General features: G+C 32.7%; 2 protein-coding genes across 3 annotated transcripts in view; one reads left to right on the forward strand and one right to left on the reverse strand.

Moving 5' to 3' along the window:
- Nucleotides 1-658: 658 nt before the first annotated feature.
- Nucleotides 659-7351, forward strand: LOC132705673 (farnesol dehydrogenase-like). Its single transcript, XM_060676442.1, has 5 exons — nucleotides 659-791; nucleotides 1714-1951; nucleotides 2007-2230; nucleotides 2355-2510; nucleotides 7045-7351. The coding sequence occupies exons 1-5, from the start codon at nucleotides 684-686 to the stop codon at nucleotides 7084-7086; spliced, it is 768 nt and encodes a 255-aa protein (XP_060532425.1). The 5' UTR covers nucleotides 659-683; the 3' UTR covers nucleotides 7087-7351.
- Nucleotides 7352-7470: 119 nt separating this feature from the next.
- LOC132705608 (nephrin-like) overlaps nucleotides 7471-20103 on the reverse strand; it is a 635291-nt gene continuing 622658 nt past the window's right edge. Inside the window, exons 16-17 of one of the 2 annotated variants that reach the window (XM_060676301.1) lie at nucleotides 20013-20066; nucleotides 7471-10609 (exon numbers count right to left, since the gene is read on the reverse strand). In XM_060676301.1, the coding sequence (XP_060532284.1) occupies nucleotides 10337-10609; nucleotides 20013-20066 (327 nt within the window). In that variant the 3' untranslated portion in view covers nucleotides 7471-10336. The remainder of the gene's footprint in view (nucleotides 10610-20012; nucleotides 20067-20103) is intronic. The other variant, XM_060676311.1, reaches the window with a different exon arrangement.

Here is a 20103-nt window from a genome sequence, read left to right on the forward strand (position 1 = left end):
GTCCATTTTTACTGAGATAGATGGGGAATAAAATTCTATAGGGAGAATGCATTAAGAAAGTCTACCTATTAGACTTTGGTATTCACGGATACTTAATAAAATGAAATTGATAGTGTCTATAACTATTTTTCGATAAACATTTTCTAATCGATGTAAAAATATTGGGCAACAAGACTAAAACTGTGGCTTAAGAAAAAGAAATGTAATAATAAAAATAATGCTCGTAATTTCATGACAAATTTTATTTAAGTTTTATCCGTTCAGCGAAAGGTTTTCCATCAACGCACTAAAAAGTATGACGGGGCTTATATGTATTTACTATTTGCGAAAAGGCGAAAAGCAATACCTTTAAATTAAAAAAAAATAATTTTGGGATATGCGTATATGGCTTTTTAATTTCCGTATAGCAATTAATTATTATTAATATTATCGATTAACTAATATTAATAATATATATTAATATTATCGATTAATCTTTGCCTTACTTATGTGTTGCTCGCTCAGTTACCGAAGGAGCTAATAAACACCTAATTACCACTTTATCACCCCAATCAATCGACATACATGCACGACTTTTTTAAATTATAAATGACTCAGAAATAGAAATGCTACATCGATATGTTAGCTCTAGTTAACTAAAAACCCTGGCACTGAATCGTTTCCTGGTTCCTTTTTGGCTGAAAATGGTACTTTCGATGACTCGCTGGTCCGGAAAAGTGGCAGTGGTAACTGGTGCCAGCGCAGGATGCGGTTCAGCGATAGCTGAGCATTTGGTGAAATATGGGTTGAGAGTAAGTACTAATGATTTTATAATACGCCATTCATTTTAATTAATATATACGAGTTAACTTTAAAAAAAGCTTTGTTAGTCCCAACTTTTTCGATGGATGCTCATGAATAAGCTGAGCCAGTATTTCCCATCAGCAAATCATAGGTATCATCAGAACTGAATTGAAAACAGGTAAAACAAAATCAAATAAAACTGGCAAAAGCAGCATTGATAATATTCTATAATCGATAATATTAGCTATCATGAAATTGGTCTAGAAAAAATAGTAACAAAATAAAAGAATGATGGCAAAATGTGGTATCTAATAGAACGCTAACTAAGTAAAATAATTATATTGTGCACCAAGCTTTATAAACGACAGAGCGAGTTCTTAATAAGGGCAAAATATTTTTTTAGGATCATTAGATTTGGCCTACAATTTTGCAAAACAGTACGAATAAATTCACGAACTGACGTGTGATGCGATCATCCACACTGACAGGCGTCAAAATATCATCAGTGTTTTAAATCCAATAAAACATTGGATCGCCCCCAATTGGTGACTAAAGTACCAGAAATGCTCGAGGTGGCTGGCGAAAGTTTTTCATGAAGCTGACGTTAACACTTTGACCACACCTGATCAGATAGGCAATTTTGGAGTAATGAGAAAATAATATTTGTTCCACGTAGTTGAAATTTCCAAAGAATTTCTTCTATACTCTTCTACACTTTAAAACGTTAACTTTATTAAACATTTTCACGCCTCACTTTGAGCGCTTAAAGTACTTTAACAATTTTTTTATTTATTAAACAGTGACTATTGCAATCGTTTACCAAAGCGTAGTTTATATTATAGTGTAGTCGTATTGATACGGGATGAAATAATGTGTGTTTGCGCACACTGTGAGCAAAACTGCATGCTTCCAACAATAAAACCCTTGTAGGTTGCAGGTTTGGCAAGAAGAGTGGAACGCGTCGAGGAACTTGCGGAGAAGCTGAAAACCCAGAAAGGAAAATTGGTTGCAGTTAAATGTGACATGACCAATGAGGAAAATATTTTGGAAGCCTTCAAATTTATCCGTGAAGAGTTAGGAACCGTTCACATTTTAATCAACAACGCTGGTCTTGGTTTAGATAGTACACTTTTCGATGGCGAAACCGAAACTTGGAAAACAATGCTCGGTAAATTGTTCGACGTGGCCAATTAGACTTTAAGATGACTTGAAATATTTTGCAGATACGAATGTTCTTGGACTTTGTATTGCTACCAGAGAAGTAGTTAGGGAGATGATAGCAGAAAACATCAACGGCCATATAATTCACATAAACAGTATCGTTGGACACAAAGTGGTGAATTTTCCAAAAAGCAGCGTCTATACGGCTACTAAATTTGCTGTTACTGGCCTGGCCGAAGCATTGCGATTTGAGATAAATGAATTGAATCTAAAAATGAAAATTACGGTGGGTAAATATTGAATAAATGTTCAATGAAAAATCTCTATTAAATCCAATCTTCATTTTGAATAAAAAGTCATTAGTAGTTTTCATTAGGTTGGAAATGTAGTTCAAAAATTTCAAATTTCAGAGCGTTAGTCCTGGGGCTGTGGCCACCGAATTCTTCAGCGTAAAAACCGGTGGTGCCATGCCATCCAATTCTGAATTGAATTTTTTTCCTATTTTGAAAGCGGAAGACGTAGCTAATGCTGTTATATACGCACTATCTACCCCACCTCATGTTCAGGTTGGTTCGGTTTATCTAACTAATTTTAACTTTATGAAAAGTCGCAAATCATTGAATGGATTAAGTTTAAAAAATTAAGAAAATTTATAAGGCGAGCCGAAAATAATCTGTCAATAACGGGTTGAGCCGTTGATAGATTTTTTGTCTGAAAATATTAGAACTATGATTACACATCGTGAAACATATAAAAAATAAAAATTTTGTAGGTGCATCTCGTGCAGTGCAGTTTTGCATATATTCTGTTGAAACTTGGCGTGTTTAATAATTGTTCTATTAGATTAGACTTCTGGTTACTTCTATAAATAAAAGCGGCATACCACCAGAAAAAAAAGGGTTATATTCCCGCCCAAATATTCTTGATTTGCACCTTAAATTTTAATGCGTGTACTGAACCCCTTACTTTGCATCATTTTGGAAAATAACTACTCAATTAAAAGTTAAAAACTACCACTAAATAGCACAATAATAAACAAATCTTAAGTATTTCAATATGGCAGATCTTCAATAAATTACAATTGTTAAAGAAAGTTTCATAAAAAGACTTCTGATATTGTTTTAAAAAAGATTAAAGATGGACGTGGGTGCATAATTTTACTTTGTGTCCTGAAATATTTTTCTATAATGCCTTTGCAATTGTTACCGATAATTATAAAATGCATATTTCTGCTTGGGTCTTAACATTAACCAATTATTTCATTTTTTCAAAAATTTCATCATAATTGTTTTCAAAAATTAAACAAATGAGAAAATATATGTAATGCAAGGCATTTTTAAAATGAAATCAGTCTAAAGACCATAGGCGTACTTTGAGAAAATTTTTGGGGTGCATGAGACTATGCTTTTTTGTTAATATGAGAGAGCTATAAATAATTATTGAAGTGTAAAAAGTAGTGGTGTTAGCCGTATTTCATTGCCTTAGTATTGTACCTGAGGTAATTGTCAAGAGGCCCGAGAGCGGCAGGTAGGCCTATAGGTGGTTTACCTAGTGTTTCTTAATGTTTAAAATTAGAATTATTCTTACTTTCCGGTAGGTTGTTGGCCAAGTTCTTTTTTAAAAATTGCTGATGTTTCTGAATTTATTGCTAAGAAACGGATGAGTAAAACTCCCTTTGAAGGTGCAAAAATAGTTGAAATGGGTTCGAATATGACTGGAGTTGGATAATCAAAAATGTACCTTGTGTACACGAGGATAAATCCGAGAAAGAAAACAAACCGAAATAAATGAGAAGAAGAATAATACACTCGTTAACCAGGGAAAATTCTAAAATGTGCGTTGAAGAACCAAAAAATAGAAATAACGGCCAAGTTAAGAACAAAGGTGAGGATAAAGGATATGGTCTAAGTATATTTGTAGAATTGGAAGTATCATTTGCTTCTTTTTCAAACAGGCTACTGTAATACTAGTGAAAATCTTCTGGATTCCTCATACGGTGTTGATGAATTAGACTTGCTGAAGTCTCACTGAATAATAATAAGAATAATACACTCGTTTTACTTAAGAAAATGGAAATGAAAACAAATAATTTCATTAACAAAATGGGCAAGAAAAGTTTGTGGAAAACTGTAAAAAAATGAATTTTCGTTACATTAAGAAATCTCAGGGAAAACGGGAATATCTATTATCTGGATGAAACTGGGGTAAATAAACAATAAACAGTTGGTAAAACATCGTAGGATAAAAATTTAAAGTGCACGAGGCAAATTTTCATGAAAGGATGGTCCACTGGAATAAAAACATGGGGAAAGGGCGTAGAGAAAGATTAATAATTACTCACATTAGTGGCAATTGGTAGCAAAAATGGATTTAGCGGTGGTGGCTTACTAGCATTTTAATTAAAACGGATTGGAGACTATCATGAAGACATGAACGCTGATGCTTTTGAAGACGACTTCTCCTTCTACTTATTCCTCCTCGGTTTGTTATGGTCATGGATCATAGCCGGCTACCGAAAAAATACCCAGGTCTTCTTGGAAAGAAGGGTGATATCATTACTTACATCAAATCAGAAGCAATTTCCAAAATACATGTGAAAAAGGAGCTACTGGAAATTGTAAATTTGAATAAACCACTTTGTACGAAATACAATGGTACTTTGCATTCCGCTATATCGCTGAGTTAAACGCCGCAGAATTGGTATTGGCGCTTGCGTTTTTAGCAAGGCAAAACACTTTTTTTAAAATAAGATACATTAAATTTCAGTGGACAGTGGATTGTAAAAAATGGAGTGATTGGAATAAAAGAAAGAACTCTCGGACTACAAGGAAGAAAATTTACAAATGATGTTGTATTGTAAATAGAACATTTTTAAAAGTTATTCTTACCTTCAGTTCTTATTTACTAGATCTCTGCAATTAAAATCATGTATATTTATTATCCTAATTAACCAGTTGTAGTAAATACGTTTTTCTATTTTATGCAAACTAAGGACTGAAATACGGAATTTTTGAAAACTATGATTGTAATTTATTTGGAATTTACGATATCTAATTTAAGTTAGCTGATTTACACTTTATAACTCTTTCGCATTAAGAAACAGAGCATAGTAATAAAATAAATAATAGTAAAATTTATACGAAAAGTGTAACCTAAGAGGAAAATTATGCATACCAAGTTTCTAGAAAATAGGCTAAAGATTACCAAATCTGTAGATAAAGATGCAAATTTTTAAATAAACCTTAATACTCTGTATTATAAGCATCGGGCGTGAAAATGAAAAATTGAATAATAAAGTTCTTTAAATTTTCACACAAAAAATCTGTCATTAACCATCTTTTCGACTCATCCTGCGTCGGTTTTTTCTTAGTCGAAGTTGCACTTTCGACTAAGCAAAAACCGACGCAGGAGGAATCCAGAAGTTTTGTAAAAAGCATTATAGTAGCCTGTGGAAGTTTCTTTGAAAAATTCATAAACCATATTAACTTATTTTACATTTTCTTGAACCTGATAAGCAAGATCAAAATTTGTTTTCATATATGCACATATGCATATATTGTATTTCGTCAAATGTTCCTGCTTTCGAATGAGCTTAACACTTGATTAGCGCCACACAATGAAGAAAGTCAAAAACAATTACGGTCTAGCCTTTCAGCTTGTAATGCACTTCAACCCATTTAAGTTGCTTTTTAAATTTGTAGAAAGGGCTAGCTTGCTATAGCGGGTACGGGCTGTGAGCGCAATTTTCGTGCACCTCTCAGCATTAATTTTTTTGAAATGAGGTGGCTTTTACTTGATGAAAATCCATTTATCAAAATAAATAAGAACTAAAAGTTCAGATTTTTTACATGACAATTGTTTCGGCAACACCGTGTCTTTATCAAATGTAACATTTACAAACTACCTGCTACTATATATACCGAAAAATGACCATAAAACCTTAATTAATGTTGTTGTGAAAACTTAAGTTCAATAAAGGAGAGATATTTAAATCTAATTGATCGTTAAGCAATACATTTGAATGTCGCATTTTGTTAATTTCCATGGGTTCCAATAAATTTTATTTTCTACTTTTTGTGGCTGTATGTAAAATATCAAAATTGTCGTCAAAAATGTGTTTTTCTGTGTTTAAGTATGTAGCATAATTAGAATCTAGACTATTGCTTTTAAACGCTCTTTTATGTTCGTTAATGCGTTTCTTGAAGGATCTACCTGTTAGTAAAATATAAATTTTAGGACAAGATCCGCATTTCAACCTGTGGACACCTGATTTTTGAGATTTTGGACATTTCGTTTTATTGCTTTTTAAAAAAATTTCTATTGTGTTGTTAGTTGTGAAAGCTATTTTTAAACCACATTTTGACAAATGTTTTGAAACTTTTTCACTAGGTTCTCCTATGTATGTAATTGTTTTAAATTGTTCGTGTTCTGCATTAGGTTTCGGATAAATAGAGTTTTCCTGTTGTCTGGATTTTTTTTAATTTATAATTTTATCTATAATAGACGGATTGTAGCCGTTGTTCAGTGCAATTTGTTTAATGACATTAAGTTCTTTGTTGTAATTTTTTGTTGAGAGTGTCGTATTGTGAAGTCTGTGTATAAAAGAGTGCAATGCAGCCATTTTGTGTGTATAAGGATGATTTGAGCTGTTATGTAAGACTGTGTCCGTGTGTGAAGGTTTATGATAGATGGAAAAATCTAATTTGTTTTGCGTTTTCATAATAGTTAAGTCTTAACTTAGACTTACATACAGCCGCAAAAAGTAGAAAACTAAATTTACTTATAACGATCAATTAGATTTAAATACTTCTCCTTTATTGAACTTAAATTGTCACAATATTAATTAAGATTTTATGGTCATTTTTCGGTATATATAGTAACAGGTAGTGTGTAAATATTACATTTGATAAGGACACGGCGTTGTCCAAACGATTATCATGTAAAAATATAATTTCGCGACAATCTGAACATTTTGTTCTGATTTATTTTGATTAATTTTTTTGTTAATTTAACCTTCCAGCTTCAAAACATGGCACTTAATATCCTATTGATTTCAATAAAAATCCTTTGAAGGAGTATTTGTATTAATTTTTTTTGTAGGTCTCTGAAATCACAATTCAAGCGGTGGGAGAAAAAGTGTAAATACTAGGAAGTATTTGGGAAACATCAATAGTTTATTGCTTGTATGCACAATTCACCCACAAAGCTCTCGCAACTTGGTGCTGGGTTCGCACCGCACCATCAGTGAAGAAAACTTTAAAGTTTTTTTTGCACTAGTTAGTTATTCGCATTAAATTAAATGGATCTAATGAAAAAAGTCATTAAAGTGTAGTATTGAAACACAAGATTTTTGCAACATTGAATTTGTCACTTAACAGTTTAAAAAATAATCAGCCATTTTCGTAAAATTGGTGATGCTATTGTGAATCAGAAAATAAAATTTGTTAATGAAACAAGTCGTTTAATATGAATTACATTTACATTTAAATGTCACATTTTTCAATTTATTAATTAATAAAACAACAGTTATTTTCTTACACACACATTCCATATGCTTACAAAACAAAATTTGTTCGTAAACGTTATCAAGGGTCATTTTGTTGTATTTACAAGGCGAAAATGTTATATTTACATTTCATTAATATTTACATGTATTGTACAAACATACGATTCAAAGTCGTACTCTAATACAACTTTAGAAAGCAAATTGACGCAGAAAAATGATATAGTATTAATTTATTAATTAAGCATTGATATTTTGATTTTGATTATATACACATTCAATGGCTAACCTAAATATCAGTAATAATTACAAAATTAAATCGTAATTTTTACATTGAAATTGTCCTTACATAGTTTTATCACATTCATAAAGTTGTTACCAATATAATTTATTTTTGAATTGTTTACTTATTATTTACAATAATGTGTTTCCAAAACAAATAAACCCGAAGAATTCGGTAACACAATCCATAACTATTTAAAAGACTTTTGGAATCATTTTTTGATTGGCCCTTTTCGAAAGAAAGTCACATGTATGTTCTGAATGGATAACAAAAATTAAAAAAGCCCATGTATAAGAAAGAAAGCAATTGTGAGTGACCACATTTTTACAAAATAAAGAACTCATACACCCTCCTAAAATACCTAATTACACACCGATTTAGCCTGCGGGAAGCGTCATTTTACCACGTCAGTTTCGTTTCCCACGAATCCGAGCCTCTTCGGACATTTCCGGGATTTTACCGCACCGATTTGGGAGTAATCGGATGTTTTCGGAGATATTTCCCACGCTTTGAATTTTGGCGTTTGTCAATTCTGACGGTCATGTCAGTGAATGTATTGGTGTTGTTTTGCGAAAATATACCCATAAACTGTCGTAGAAAAAGTATAGTATGCAACACGTTCGGTAAACTTTTTAACTCACTCGTTTATTAACAACTCGTCAGTCAAATGTCGTTCACCGCACTTGTTGCATAATATACTATTTATATTATTTAAGCGGTTTGAAACAGGCTTTTGTGGTTATTTCTTCGGCATTTTAAAATTTACGACATTTAGACGTCTATCAATAATTGACATGATACATTGTTAAAATTAAATGCCAAAAATAACACTACTAACTACTAACACCCCGTCAAATTAAGTGTAAGGGTTTTTAATGAACAGGACGGTACACAACAGCAAAATTAAAAATGATATTGGGCACATAATTGCTTCATTTTGGAAGAAACTTTTTATATTGTTTCCTCTTCGTTATACAGGATTATCAGTACTGCATTTTTCTCTAATTTCACTAATTACAATTTTTAACTCCTTTTCACCTTAAATGCTTGTAAATTTTTTTACTTAATTTAGAAAAAATAGATTTCAATTCTAATATCTAAATTTTCGATACCATCACCATATATATTTTTCGCTTTGGAAATTTAGTTTTTGAGTTATCCATATTTCTTTTAGCCAGTAAAAAATTAAAATTTGTGTTTAACCAATGACAAAAATACTTTTGACATATCAAAGGATGATGAATTACTTTAAAAAAATACATTGCGTGTTACATAATTTGTTCCATGAAATCATAATCCTACACTGAAATCCTTTTTGTTTTGTAGATATGGATTTTTGACAACAGTTCTCAGTTTTGCTTTTCTCTTTTCCAGTGTCTCTAAATGCCTTGAAAACGCAACATGATTTTCTTCTTGCTTGATAAATAGAAAGAAAGTATCGTCAAATATCCAAAGGTACCATTCCCATCTCTTCGGTTAACGACCATAGCTTATACCTAAGAAAGCTGAAAAATCGTGACCTGGTTTTGCATTAATTACTTTAAATTTCCTTAGATAGCTTTCTCTCATTTTAATTACCTTTATTTCCCTCTACTTTTAATATTAAATAAGTTTACTGAATCGATTACTTTAAAACTGATAAAAGTGCGATCTTTCGGCCAACCAAAAAAGTTTCCAATGTAGTGCATACGTAATAGCATAGATATGTCTTTTTTATGAAGTTTTTAACAATTATTTATACACAGAAATAAATATTTCGAATGGCGCAGAAGTCTTAAATCCGAAAGGGTTAACACCTTGTGGATCGATCAGAAAGGCGCAAAATTATGTGAATATTTCTGGGAATAACAATTTCAAGTTACAACGGTGATGATAAAAAACACAAATATTTAAAAACGTAAATGCCATGAGAGTTTTTTTAACATTCAATTAACCATATTCATAATAATAAAGTTGTGTGGTTCTAAAAGCAGGGTGAAAAAATGTTATTTTCAATCCAAAGGAGTCACGACAAATCATTTATAAAATTGCTTTTATTTAAATATAGTATTTATAAGTTTATGGACACGATTGTAAAAACTGTTAATTAATAAATTTGACTGGCTGGACTCCAGATGAAATCACGTGCGTTTAGATTGCGATTTTGTTCATGGCTGCTAACTACGACTTGTCGGGTCTCTATAGGGTATAACAGACCACAGTACAGCACTTCTTTCGATTTCGGATTATTAACTGAGTAATTTTTCAACTTGTTTTAACAATAATTGTTCTAGAAAATTAAATATTTATCGATCGCAGAGCAAAACGACGACCATGAAGTATAAGCTAACCAGAAATCAAAAAGAGGCCTGTACTACGGTCGATAAGGTTTCATAGTCGGTTAAGAAGATATACTACAAGTACGAAAAAATATTTCACTTCATGGCAGTATATTCATAATATAATTACAAAACACTTAAACCTACTTTCACATTTAAAAACAAACAGATCGCGTTCACGCACGTTTTGTTTAGTTGACCTAAGTAAACCCTGTCTTAATTGTTTAAGCAAATGAAAGCTTTTGTCCGTAAATCCTAAAATTATACTCTTTAGAGCGGTGTCATTTGTCAAACGGTGCTCTCTCTCTTGTTCGCCATGAGTGGCGTTTCGGGTGACGGTTCTTCTTCAGCCGCTGTCGCCAGTGGTTGCATCGGTATGGGTGGTTCTCGAGTTTGGGTAGACCTTAACCTCTGCTGTTGCAGTGGTACACCGCGATACGACAAAGGGTAAACTCCTGGAGGCAAGTGGCTGACTGGTCCGTATTGCCACGGCTGTGGAGGCTGACGGGGCAGTGTACATGATGTGTTGTAAGGATTGATCATTTGCGCTGGAGCGGGTAACTAAAAAAAAAGTTTACAAAATGATTGAAGAACGTTGTGGTGGAACTTATTTTTAAAGTGATGTGGTTCTGTTCACATCGAAGTTTGATATTATTCACAAATGTGCTCGCGATCAATGTTGCTTTGAAAGTTAACCCCCTTCTGAACCGGTTGACCCTCAAATTGTCAATTGCACAGGTGATGCCGATGCGCAGATGTATTCATTTTCGTTTAGAGGTGATAGATATACTAGACGCAATAGTGCAGATTTTTTTTTCGTCATACTTCGAACATTAAGTGTCGTAAGTGATAAAGTACAAGGAAGTCAAGTCAGGAAACAGCATCTATAAAAAATAATGATGGGATGAATTTTCAAGATATTAATTAGAAATATTTTGATCTTTATTGTTTGATCCAAGAGAACGATTTTTTTTTGTATTTGTATTTGTAGCCAAAGATAATGCCGTATTTATCTTAATCTTCAAAATGTTGCATACGATTGATTATACAAGGTGTCTCATAAAATAGCCTTGTAAATGTTTGAACACTTTGATTTCTCCAAGAAATGAACTCACCGCATACGATTAATGAAGACCTAAGAATTATACTAAAAACCTCTTTTGAAAACAATACTTACTAGCGACATTTCAAGTTTTTAATATTTTAAGAAGTATTTTTACTGAATTTGGAATAACTAATATTATTTAACGGCTAATTTTAGACAAATTAAAACAAAAACAAAAGAATAAAAATCTGTGTATGAGTACTAGTAACCTTGTTGATAACAATAGCTGTAATCAATACATTTAATTTTTCCTAAAGGGTATTATTTTCACGATAGAGGGTTCAATTTTTTTAAACAATATATGTAAGGTTTATTATTATTATTTTGTTAAAGTTCGGCAGTGTTGTTCGCTGCGATAGAGCGTAAATTTATCACTTTCGAATGAATAGCAGTAGCGCCGTGGGGAAGTCTAACCATTATTTTTCTGTTTAAATACTTTTTTTAAGAAAGAAATTAAACGTCCATTAGAGCAGGATTTGAGAGATATTTTATTGTCCAAAGTAGTGATTTAGGTGCTCGTCGCGAAGTTCGTACAACATAATTATCCACAATACAGTGAACAACACTATCAAATTTCAATGAAATAAACTTTTTGGTCAGAAATGATTTTCTATTGAGTTTGGACAATGATATATGGGACACCCTGTGTAACATAAAAGTAATGGAATGTTTAATAACCATAGAACACCAAGCAGATATAAGCCAAACGCGTTGTAATTACATCGCTTAGTCGCGCATCCCCTTTCTCATTTAAGGATTTTTTATTTTGGACTTTTATTTCGCGCGGCTGGCATTTGCGACCGAAATAAATTTCCAAACGTGACATTCCATCCCTTAAATCCTTACTTGCTCGCGGGGGAATGCCTTTTAGGTATCCAAAATGCGACAGACCTTTTATAAGTTAAGTCTCAGGCTTAAATGTAATAAGGGTGCCGAAAACCTGTAACTGTTGCTCGCTCTCTGCCACCTAGTTATATATTGCCACAGAATCTTTCAGTACGTATAAAGTGTAAATCTAATAATTCTTTTCTATCGTAGTCTCTACACAAGAATCCTTTTACTCAAAGGGATCGACTTGTCCCTTCTGAACCGCATTTATTTTATCGGTAGTTGTAAGTTGCCCGTGAATTATGGAAAATTTAAATATGCGGACATTGCGTATTTGAGATAAACACTGTACTAAATTAAAACTTTTTATTCCTACCACTATGGGTTGATCGGAATATTGTGTTTTTTTTAATGTATGGAAAACTCTATTATTGAGTTTTAAATTTTAAATTTAAAGTTTAACGATAAGTTGAATTAATCTAGTTAAAGTTTTTGTTTATTAGATTAATTTTTTATCCACCTGCATCGGACAATGGCTAATATCGTTTGTCAGAGAACTAAAAAGTACCGGGTGTCCCAATAAGAAAGACTCGGCAGTATCTTGAAAAAGTCTTAACCGTATACCCTGTCACTTTTTTCCAAGGCCTATGAATCCGGACATCTTATGGCATATTAGGTTTATTGTCTTTGAGAATAAAAAAAAAGTTATTTCGCGTTCCCAAGGATGAAAAAAGTTACATTTTGTTTTTATACGAGAAGGCTTCAGTGTTTCATATAAGTATGTTAAAAATAGCTATTTTTTAACTATTCGTATTACTTTTAGGGCTGCCTATTGACTTAAAGCCCGTGATAGAGCCATAATCATTTAGAATTATTTAATTACATTTTTTAAGTCTTTCTTCAAAATAAGCTTCTTTTATCTATGTTACTTATTGACATTTTGTATGCACATCTAAAGATTATGAAAGATGATAAAAATTATCTGCTGCGGGCTTAATATATCTCAAAATCAGAAATTCTGATTGGTTTAAAAACTTTTTTTTAAGGAGAAGGGGAAATTGGATTAATCCCATAACTGTACAATTTTAAAGAGCATTTAGAAAATAATTCTGCCATAATTACCTCCATTCAAATAAATGAATTATAAAGACGATTGAGATCACTTTTTTTTTAAATTTGAGGTGGGACATACTGTGAAGTTGGAGAAAGAAAATGTCTGTCAGGCGATTTCAAAAAAGCCTTATCATCAGTGTGATACTTGTACAAAGTGTTCTAAGAAATGTGAGGAATTATATAAAAGTAATATTTCCATAATTGTAACATAAGTACATAAGGGAGGCTAAGAACTTCAAGTGAACAATTTTAAATTTATGTATGTCTCAAGGTTTGAGGTCTATACAATAGTATGAAACACATACCTTTTATTCTTTAATTCTATTAAATATGCAAATTGAAATTTAAAGGAAAATAAACAAAAAAAAATTATTATTATTATTAAAAAATATTTGTTATATAATTTTTAATAACCTTACAATTTACTTTTTATAAAACTTCTGGATTCCTCCTGCGTCGGATTTTGTTGAGCCGACCTAGGTAACGTTTCGCCAATCATTCTGTTGGCTTCTTTTTTATTTTATTATCATTTTATTCTGTACCTGCTTTTATATAGTTTGAGGAGGGCGGAGCTAAATGACAGCCATAAACACCATCTCGGATGACTGAGTCTCATATTGGTGACAGGTAGAGACCTGAGTCGCGTTAAGATTGTTTGGTTGCTTATAGATTTCTATAGACTCTCGGGTTTTTCGTTGGTAGAAGAATTGATTACATGCAATAATTTTAGTTTTATGGAATAAAATTTTATTTTCGTGGTTGTGTTCGGTAACTACTGATTAGTTTATTTGTCTTAGTCTTAAGGCTCTTTCATGTTCTTTTGAATGAATTTTGTCTTTGACGGATCGAAGGTGCTGAGAGACGTCTGGACAAGTGGTAAATCTGGTTTTTCACGTTATATTTCTTTAGAACCTTTGGTATGTGATCAGTGATGTTTTGAATGTAATAAACAACAGTGACCAGTGTGAGATTGCTTTCGGTTTCATTGCTATTGGAAGGTTGTGGTCAGGTGTATTTTGTGATGTAACGCTTAATATCTTTAATGTGGAAATTATTAGGGACAAGAGCAGAGGTAAGGTGTTTTAATTCTGTGTTCAATGACTCGGGCTGAGATAGTCTTACGGCTCTGTAAACAGTTGATAACCGATAATTTTTGAACCGGATGGTGGTGTGACAATGCGTTAAGGTATCGATCTGTGTGCGTAGGTTTTCTTCACACAAAATGACAATTATAAGAATATCTAAGAATGGGAGGTTGTTATTAGTTTTTATTTCAATGATAAAACGTATTTTAGAGTGTAATGGAGAGTTTAAATATCTAAGAAAATCTACTAGGACATGAGGCCAAATAACAAACGTAATTTTGATTTTAGATGGAAGGTGTCGAGAGCTTTATTTTCAAAGGCTTCCATAAATATATTCGCGATAACTAGTGATAGTGGAGAACTCATAGCTGTTCCCGACATTTGTTCAAAAATTTGATCGTTATAAGAGAAATATGTCCCAGACAAACATTTTCCAATTAAGGTGAGAAGGTTTGGTTCCAGATTCAAGGATTTTAATATATCTATCTGAAATGATGGTGAGAGTTTCAGGAATAAGAACTTTTGTCGAAACTAACCTGAATATCTTGTGTGCCTCATGTAATACCATTTAGTTGTTCAATAAAGTGAAAAGTGAAAAGTACGAAACTGTCAGTTTTTCCTGTAAAGGGTTTTAATAAGCAAGCTAGATATTTTGCTAGAGAATATGTTGGAGAACCAATGGTTCTGACAATAGGTTGAAGGGGTAATCCTGGTTTGTGAATCTTTGGGAGTCCGTAGAGACGAGGGGTGACAGATTTTTTTACGGAGTCTGATAAAGAAGAAGCTTTAATAGCACATTGATGATGACATAGGATCTTTTTTAAGTTGATGATATGATCTGTCTGTAAGAATATCTTGAATCTTTTCCTGATATTCATTTGTATTCATGACCACCGTGGCATTGTCTTCATCTGCTTTTGCAGACTTTGCAATATTAGATTTAGGGTATATTGATTTTTTAAGGATTTTTGGGGTCATTAGCTTTTTGAGAAGGTAGTTTGTTTAGAATAGACTCGAAATTGGAAATGATTTCCACTTTTGGGATAATACGTTGGGCAAGGACAAAGTCGAAAGCCTTTTGAAAGAACTGATTTTTCCGTTTCCGAAAGTTGGTGCAATGATACATTTATAACAGTGTTTGGTAGTTGAGAAGAGTTTTGACGTTAGTTTTTCAAGTTTCTGAATGTGATTCTGGGTAGAACATAAACGGAGATTTAAAGCTTTGTCATTAATCGTGAATTGAATTCTTGAATTAAATCCGAGAGTCTATAAAAATGTTTAAACAACTTAACAATCTTAACCGCGTCTCAGGTCACCAATATGGGAATCAGTCTTCCGAGACGGTGCTTATGCCCCTCATTTAGCTCCGCCACCCTCAAGCAATATAAAAGGAGGTATAGAGTAAAATGCGAGCCAGTTGCAGCCAAGCTCTGAAGAAGCCACCAGGATGATTGGCGAAACGTTAGCTAGTTCGGCTCAACAAAAACCGACGCAGGAGAAGTCCAGAATTTTTATAAAAAGTATTACAGTAGCCTGTGAAGGTTTCTTTGAAAAATTAACCTTAAAATGTACCACCTCACTAAGGTAATTTGAGATATTATTTACTACCAGATTTTCAGCACCGAGGTGGTCTTGTTCTTTGAGCTATGTACAAAACAATTGTGTACACAAATTTTCTTTTCTCTCATTGTGGTAACCGACATTTCCACTTGAGAAATTGGTTGGTTGGTCTGTGTAGTTGTCGTATTCTGTGTGTATGGTCTTCGGTTTAAAAAAATATTAAGATGCGATTGCTATTTATTATTGACTAACATTACAAAATTTTTGATAAAACGGGCAATTCTTGTTAAGTTGTAAGATGTCGAAGTTGTATTACGTAGAATATAATTTAAGCGATGACTCTTTTTCTCCAATACTGTATTTTTTCTTATGATCTCATTGGTTGGTAATAAATAAGTTAGTTAGATTTTATTTTTTGAACATTATGTTGCATGGACAGCCTATTATAATGTGTGAAATATGACAAAATTGTCATTCACTATTAAAATCATTCTCGAGTATATAAAACATTTAAATTAACTTAGGTTTTGATACAATTAAAAGTAATTAAAAAATATTAAAACATGACCTCTATTTTGAACAGTGAATTCAAAAATGGATTAATATAAAAAGTTCTATTAAAACAATGAAGAATAAATGGTTCACTGCATTTTTCATTCTTGGGAATCTACGCAAAATAATGACAATCACACACAATATTTGGGAATTTGAAAACAAAAAAATCATAAAGCATACATAAAACAAATCGTAAGTTCTTCACGATTACGCCATGTCATTTTCGGGATTCCAAATTCACATCTTTTCTCTCTTATCGTATTTGCGCCCTATACGAAAACATAAAAAGTGTGACGCACAAGCGGAAAATCATTCCATTTACTTCATCCCTGCAATTTGCTTTAGTTTATAGAAATTCCGGGGAACCCATACGGCACCGAATACGTTCACCTCTGAAATCAGTTATTATCAAAATCATGATATAGTGGTCGTTTCCGAGCTTATCGAATCTCGATTCCTGTCCGACCTTTGTTTTCGCCGAATTACGTGATTTCTGGAGCGAAGAGGATCTGCTTTTCCTCTTATATCCTGGCGAACTTCAATATCCTCTTCCATGCGAAGTGAAATTTAAGCCTATTTCCATAAATTGTATTTCAATTATTGTTAATTGCAACTTTTCACCCTTTGCCTTCGATTGAAAGCCAAAGTAAAAAAATGGAAGTCCTCTTAGTTTTTAGATAATCTATTGAAAATGAGTTCAGTGTCTTATTAAAAGTTTTGGAGATACAAGATTTAAAAAAAAATTATATTACATTCTTATTAAAAATGATCTTCGCAAATGCTTAATTACTAGATCTACCCGAAATTAATGCCAACAATTAAATTTCAAACTTTATAAAAGGCTGAGATCACATACAAAATGTAATTATTGCTACAATTTAGCTTTCAATATCTGCGGCGGTTATTGAAAAAAAACACACACGGCTAACAGATAATTTGGATAGGCAAGCTATGTAAGGTTTTGTTTTGGCGGTGGAACTTAGATGAATTCGCACGTTTTCACACGTACAAGAGTTTCGTAAATATTTTTCCGTTTACAAAAGCCACTAATAATAATAAATGATATTGACATTTACACGTCACTGATGGTCACGTCATAATTTACTCAGTAAATATATTCGTGTTACTTTTTACAAAACTTGTGGAGTCCTCCTGCGTCGGTTTTTGTTTGCTGAGTCGAACTTGCTGACGTTTCGCCAACCATCCTATTGGCTTCTTCAGAGCATAACTGAAACTGGCAAGTCAAGCTCTGAAGAAGCCAACAGGATGATTGGCGAAACGTCAGCAAGTTCGACTAAGCAAAAACCGTCGCAGGAGGAATCTAGATGTTTTTTTAAAAAGTATTACAGTAGCATATGGAAGTTTCTATATTCGTGTTGTTTTTCAAACACTCGTGTAACAGTCACACCGTTCGTGATGAGCTTATGATAATATACTATTTCGCCACAAATTAATTTCGATGACATTCGCATTTTTGGGACACCCTGCATGTTATATAGTTATATATTTTAAGTACATATATTGGTTGAAAGATTCTAAATTCTACTATGAAGCCAAAATAATAATAATAATAATAATAAATTGTAGACAGATTCATGTTGACGAAATTAATTTTCAACTTTGTATAGGCTTTTAATCTACAATAAAATATGGGGTCTTCTTTAAGAAACTTCCAAGTGGTGGTAATACTTTGAATATTTTTTAAACATCAATCTCGGAAAGTCCGTTGTTAGTACCCAGAAGTATCAATAGGACACTGAAAGGAAAAGTCTCTGTACATTTCAGTAATTTGTTATGAAAATTAATATTTCTCTATAGAAAGTACCAAAGAACTTATTTTTCAGTTGCAAGGTTATGATTTGTTATGATTTGCTGGTAGGGAGCTAGTTGACTAATGGGGTTAATAACTTTTGCAATAATTGATTTTTTAAATGAATTTCCACAGGCTACTGTAATAATTATTATATGTGGTCAATATTAGTGTCTTTTTTTATCGAGGTAATAGGAAAATTCCTGGAATTATCGACGGTAAGTAAATATTTTTGCTCTAACTTTTTATGAATATCTACTCACTAAGTTCTGCCTGATTTTTAATATTTTCTTGCTGGTCCACCTGTTACCATTAAAATAGGCGTACGGGGCTAGTCGACTAAGCATATAAGGGGTTATTTGACTAACCCGGCTGTATTTTTTAATTTCCTTTTAGGGTCTTCTAGTAAAATGGTGGTAGATGAAGGCAAAAGTATTCGCAGTGTTGCAAAAGGCTAAATACAAAAAAAGCTAAAATGACAATTTTTTGCTCCTGAACAAGAGAGGATGTTAGTTACTTATATAAAACGAGCCTCACGTATCTACTATGGATTAGCATACGAGAAATTCGCATACCAGTATGGTCTTTTTAAACAACTTCATACTCCATCGATATGGTCTACGAAAAACATGGCTGGTCCAGACTGGTACTTTTCGTTGTAATCAAGTTTTTGGCAACACTTTATATAACAGATTCAAATTACAAGCAATGGACATCTGGAATGTGGATGAGAGGGGTATAACCACAGTTCAGAAATCAGACAAGATAGTTGCTTGTCGCGGTTTCAAACCAATAGGAAAATCGTTTCAGCAAAAAGAGGAACTCTTTTGACTCTTAATGTGGCAGTTTCGGTAAGTGGAAATACGGTTCTTCAATTTTATATATTTTATTTTATTTTATATATTTTATAGATTATTTTTTAAGAGATGCACCTGCTGGAAGGATAACTTAGGACCATTTTGTGTAAATTTATTAAGCACATGTTGCAAGGAGAGACCGACCCTTTTACTGCTTGACAATCATGATTCCCAGTCATCCATACCATTGTTGGATGTTTGTTGCAGCCCTTAGATAGGAGCGTTTATGGGTCACTTAAGAAGTATTACTTGGACACCGGGATGGTCAATAATCCAAGCAACACATTGTCAATATACGATATCCCTGGAAGCAAGCTTTGACCCTAGCCAATACACCCACAAATAAAATGGCTAGTTTTCAATAACAGGAATTTATCCTTTGAACGAGAACATTATCTCTGGTGCTGACTTTCTAACTTCCTATGTAACAGGTAGACCTGACCCTACAAACGTAAATGATGATTTAGCCAACGAAAACACATCTAGAGAGATAAACGAACAGTTCACTTCAAATGACAATGAGTTGATTGATCAAAATAATGCAAATGTCAATGAAACTGGTGAAAGCTATCGACAAACAGATAAGCCAGATTGCAAAATATCGACCTGCCAGCATATTGAGTCCTGAGGAAAACAGATGCTCTGAAAAATATTAGGAAAAAGAGAAGAAAACGGCAAAGTGCCATTTTAACGGATACGATTGTAAAAGAAGCGATTCAGGAAGAAAAAAAACGGTCAAAAGAAAGAAGTCTAAGAAAAATAGAAAACCATCTACTTCACGTGACAAATCTTCGTCTTCTGAGTGAGCTGCAAGTTTATTAACATGCGATAAGCGGTATATTCTTCTGAGGATTACGGGTAAGGTGCATCAGCTTAAACGTAACATTTTTTGTTTGTGTCAACTACAATTCAGATGATGATTTATCATCTTAACGTGTTCCACATGAACTATTTCTGTACTTGCTACACATTTGTATGTGTTTCTTTATAGGTGTAAAAGAGCTTTTTTTGAGTCGTGATTTTTTTCTAAAATATTTTCTAGTCAACTTACCTCATTACATATTTTAAGTAACCCCGTAGCCGGACTTGTGGACTTACTGTGCCCCTTTACCGAAAAATGTTAAAAACTGGATATTAGGTAA

Source organism: Cylas formicarius, unplaced genomic scaffold (assembly GCF_029955315.1).
Source record: "Cylas formicarius isolate icCylForm1 unplaced genomic scaffold, icCylForm1.1 PGA_scaffold_10__41_contigs__length_53128322, whole genome shotgun sequence".
Taxonomy (NCBI): Eukaryota; Metazoa; Arthropoda; class Insecta; order Coleoptera; family Brentidae; genus Cylas; species Cylas formicarius.

Bases quoted from the DNA above. Each gene is read 5' to 3' on its own strand.
- LOC132705673 (XM_060676442.1), top strand. From the start codon at position 684: ATGGTACTTTCGATGACTCGCTGGTCCGGAAAAGTGGCAGTGGTAACT. The intron at 1,952-2,006 runs GTAAATTGTTCG...AATATTTTGCAG, and splicing joins AACTTGGAAAACAATGCTCG to ATACGAATGTTCTTGGACTT. The intron at 2,231-2,354 runs GTGGGTAAATAT...TTCAAATTTCAG, and splicing joins ATCTAAAAATGAAAATTACG to AGCGTTAGTCCTGGGGCTGT.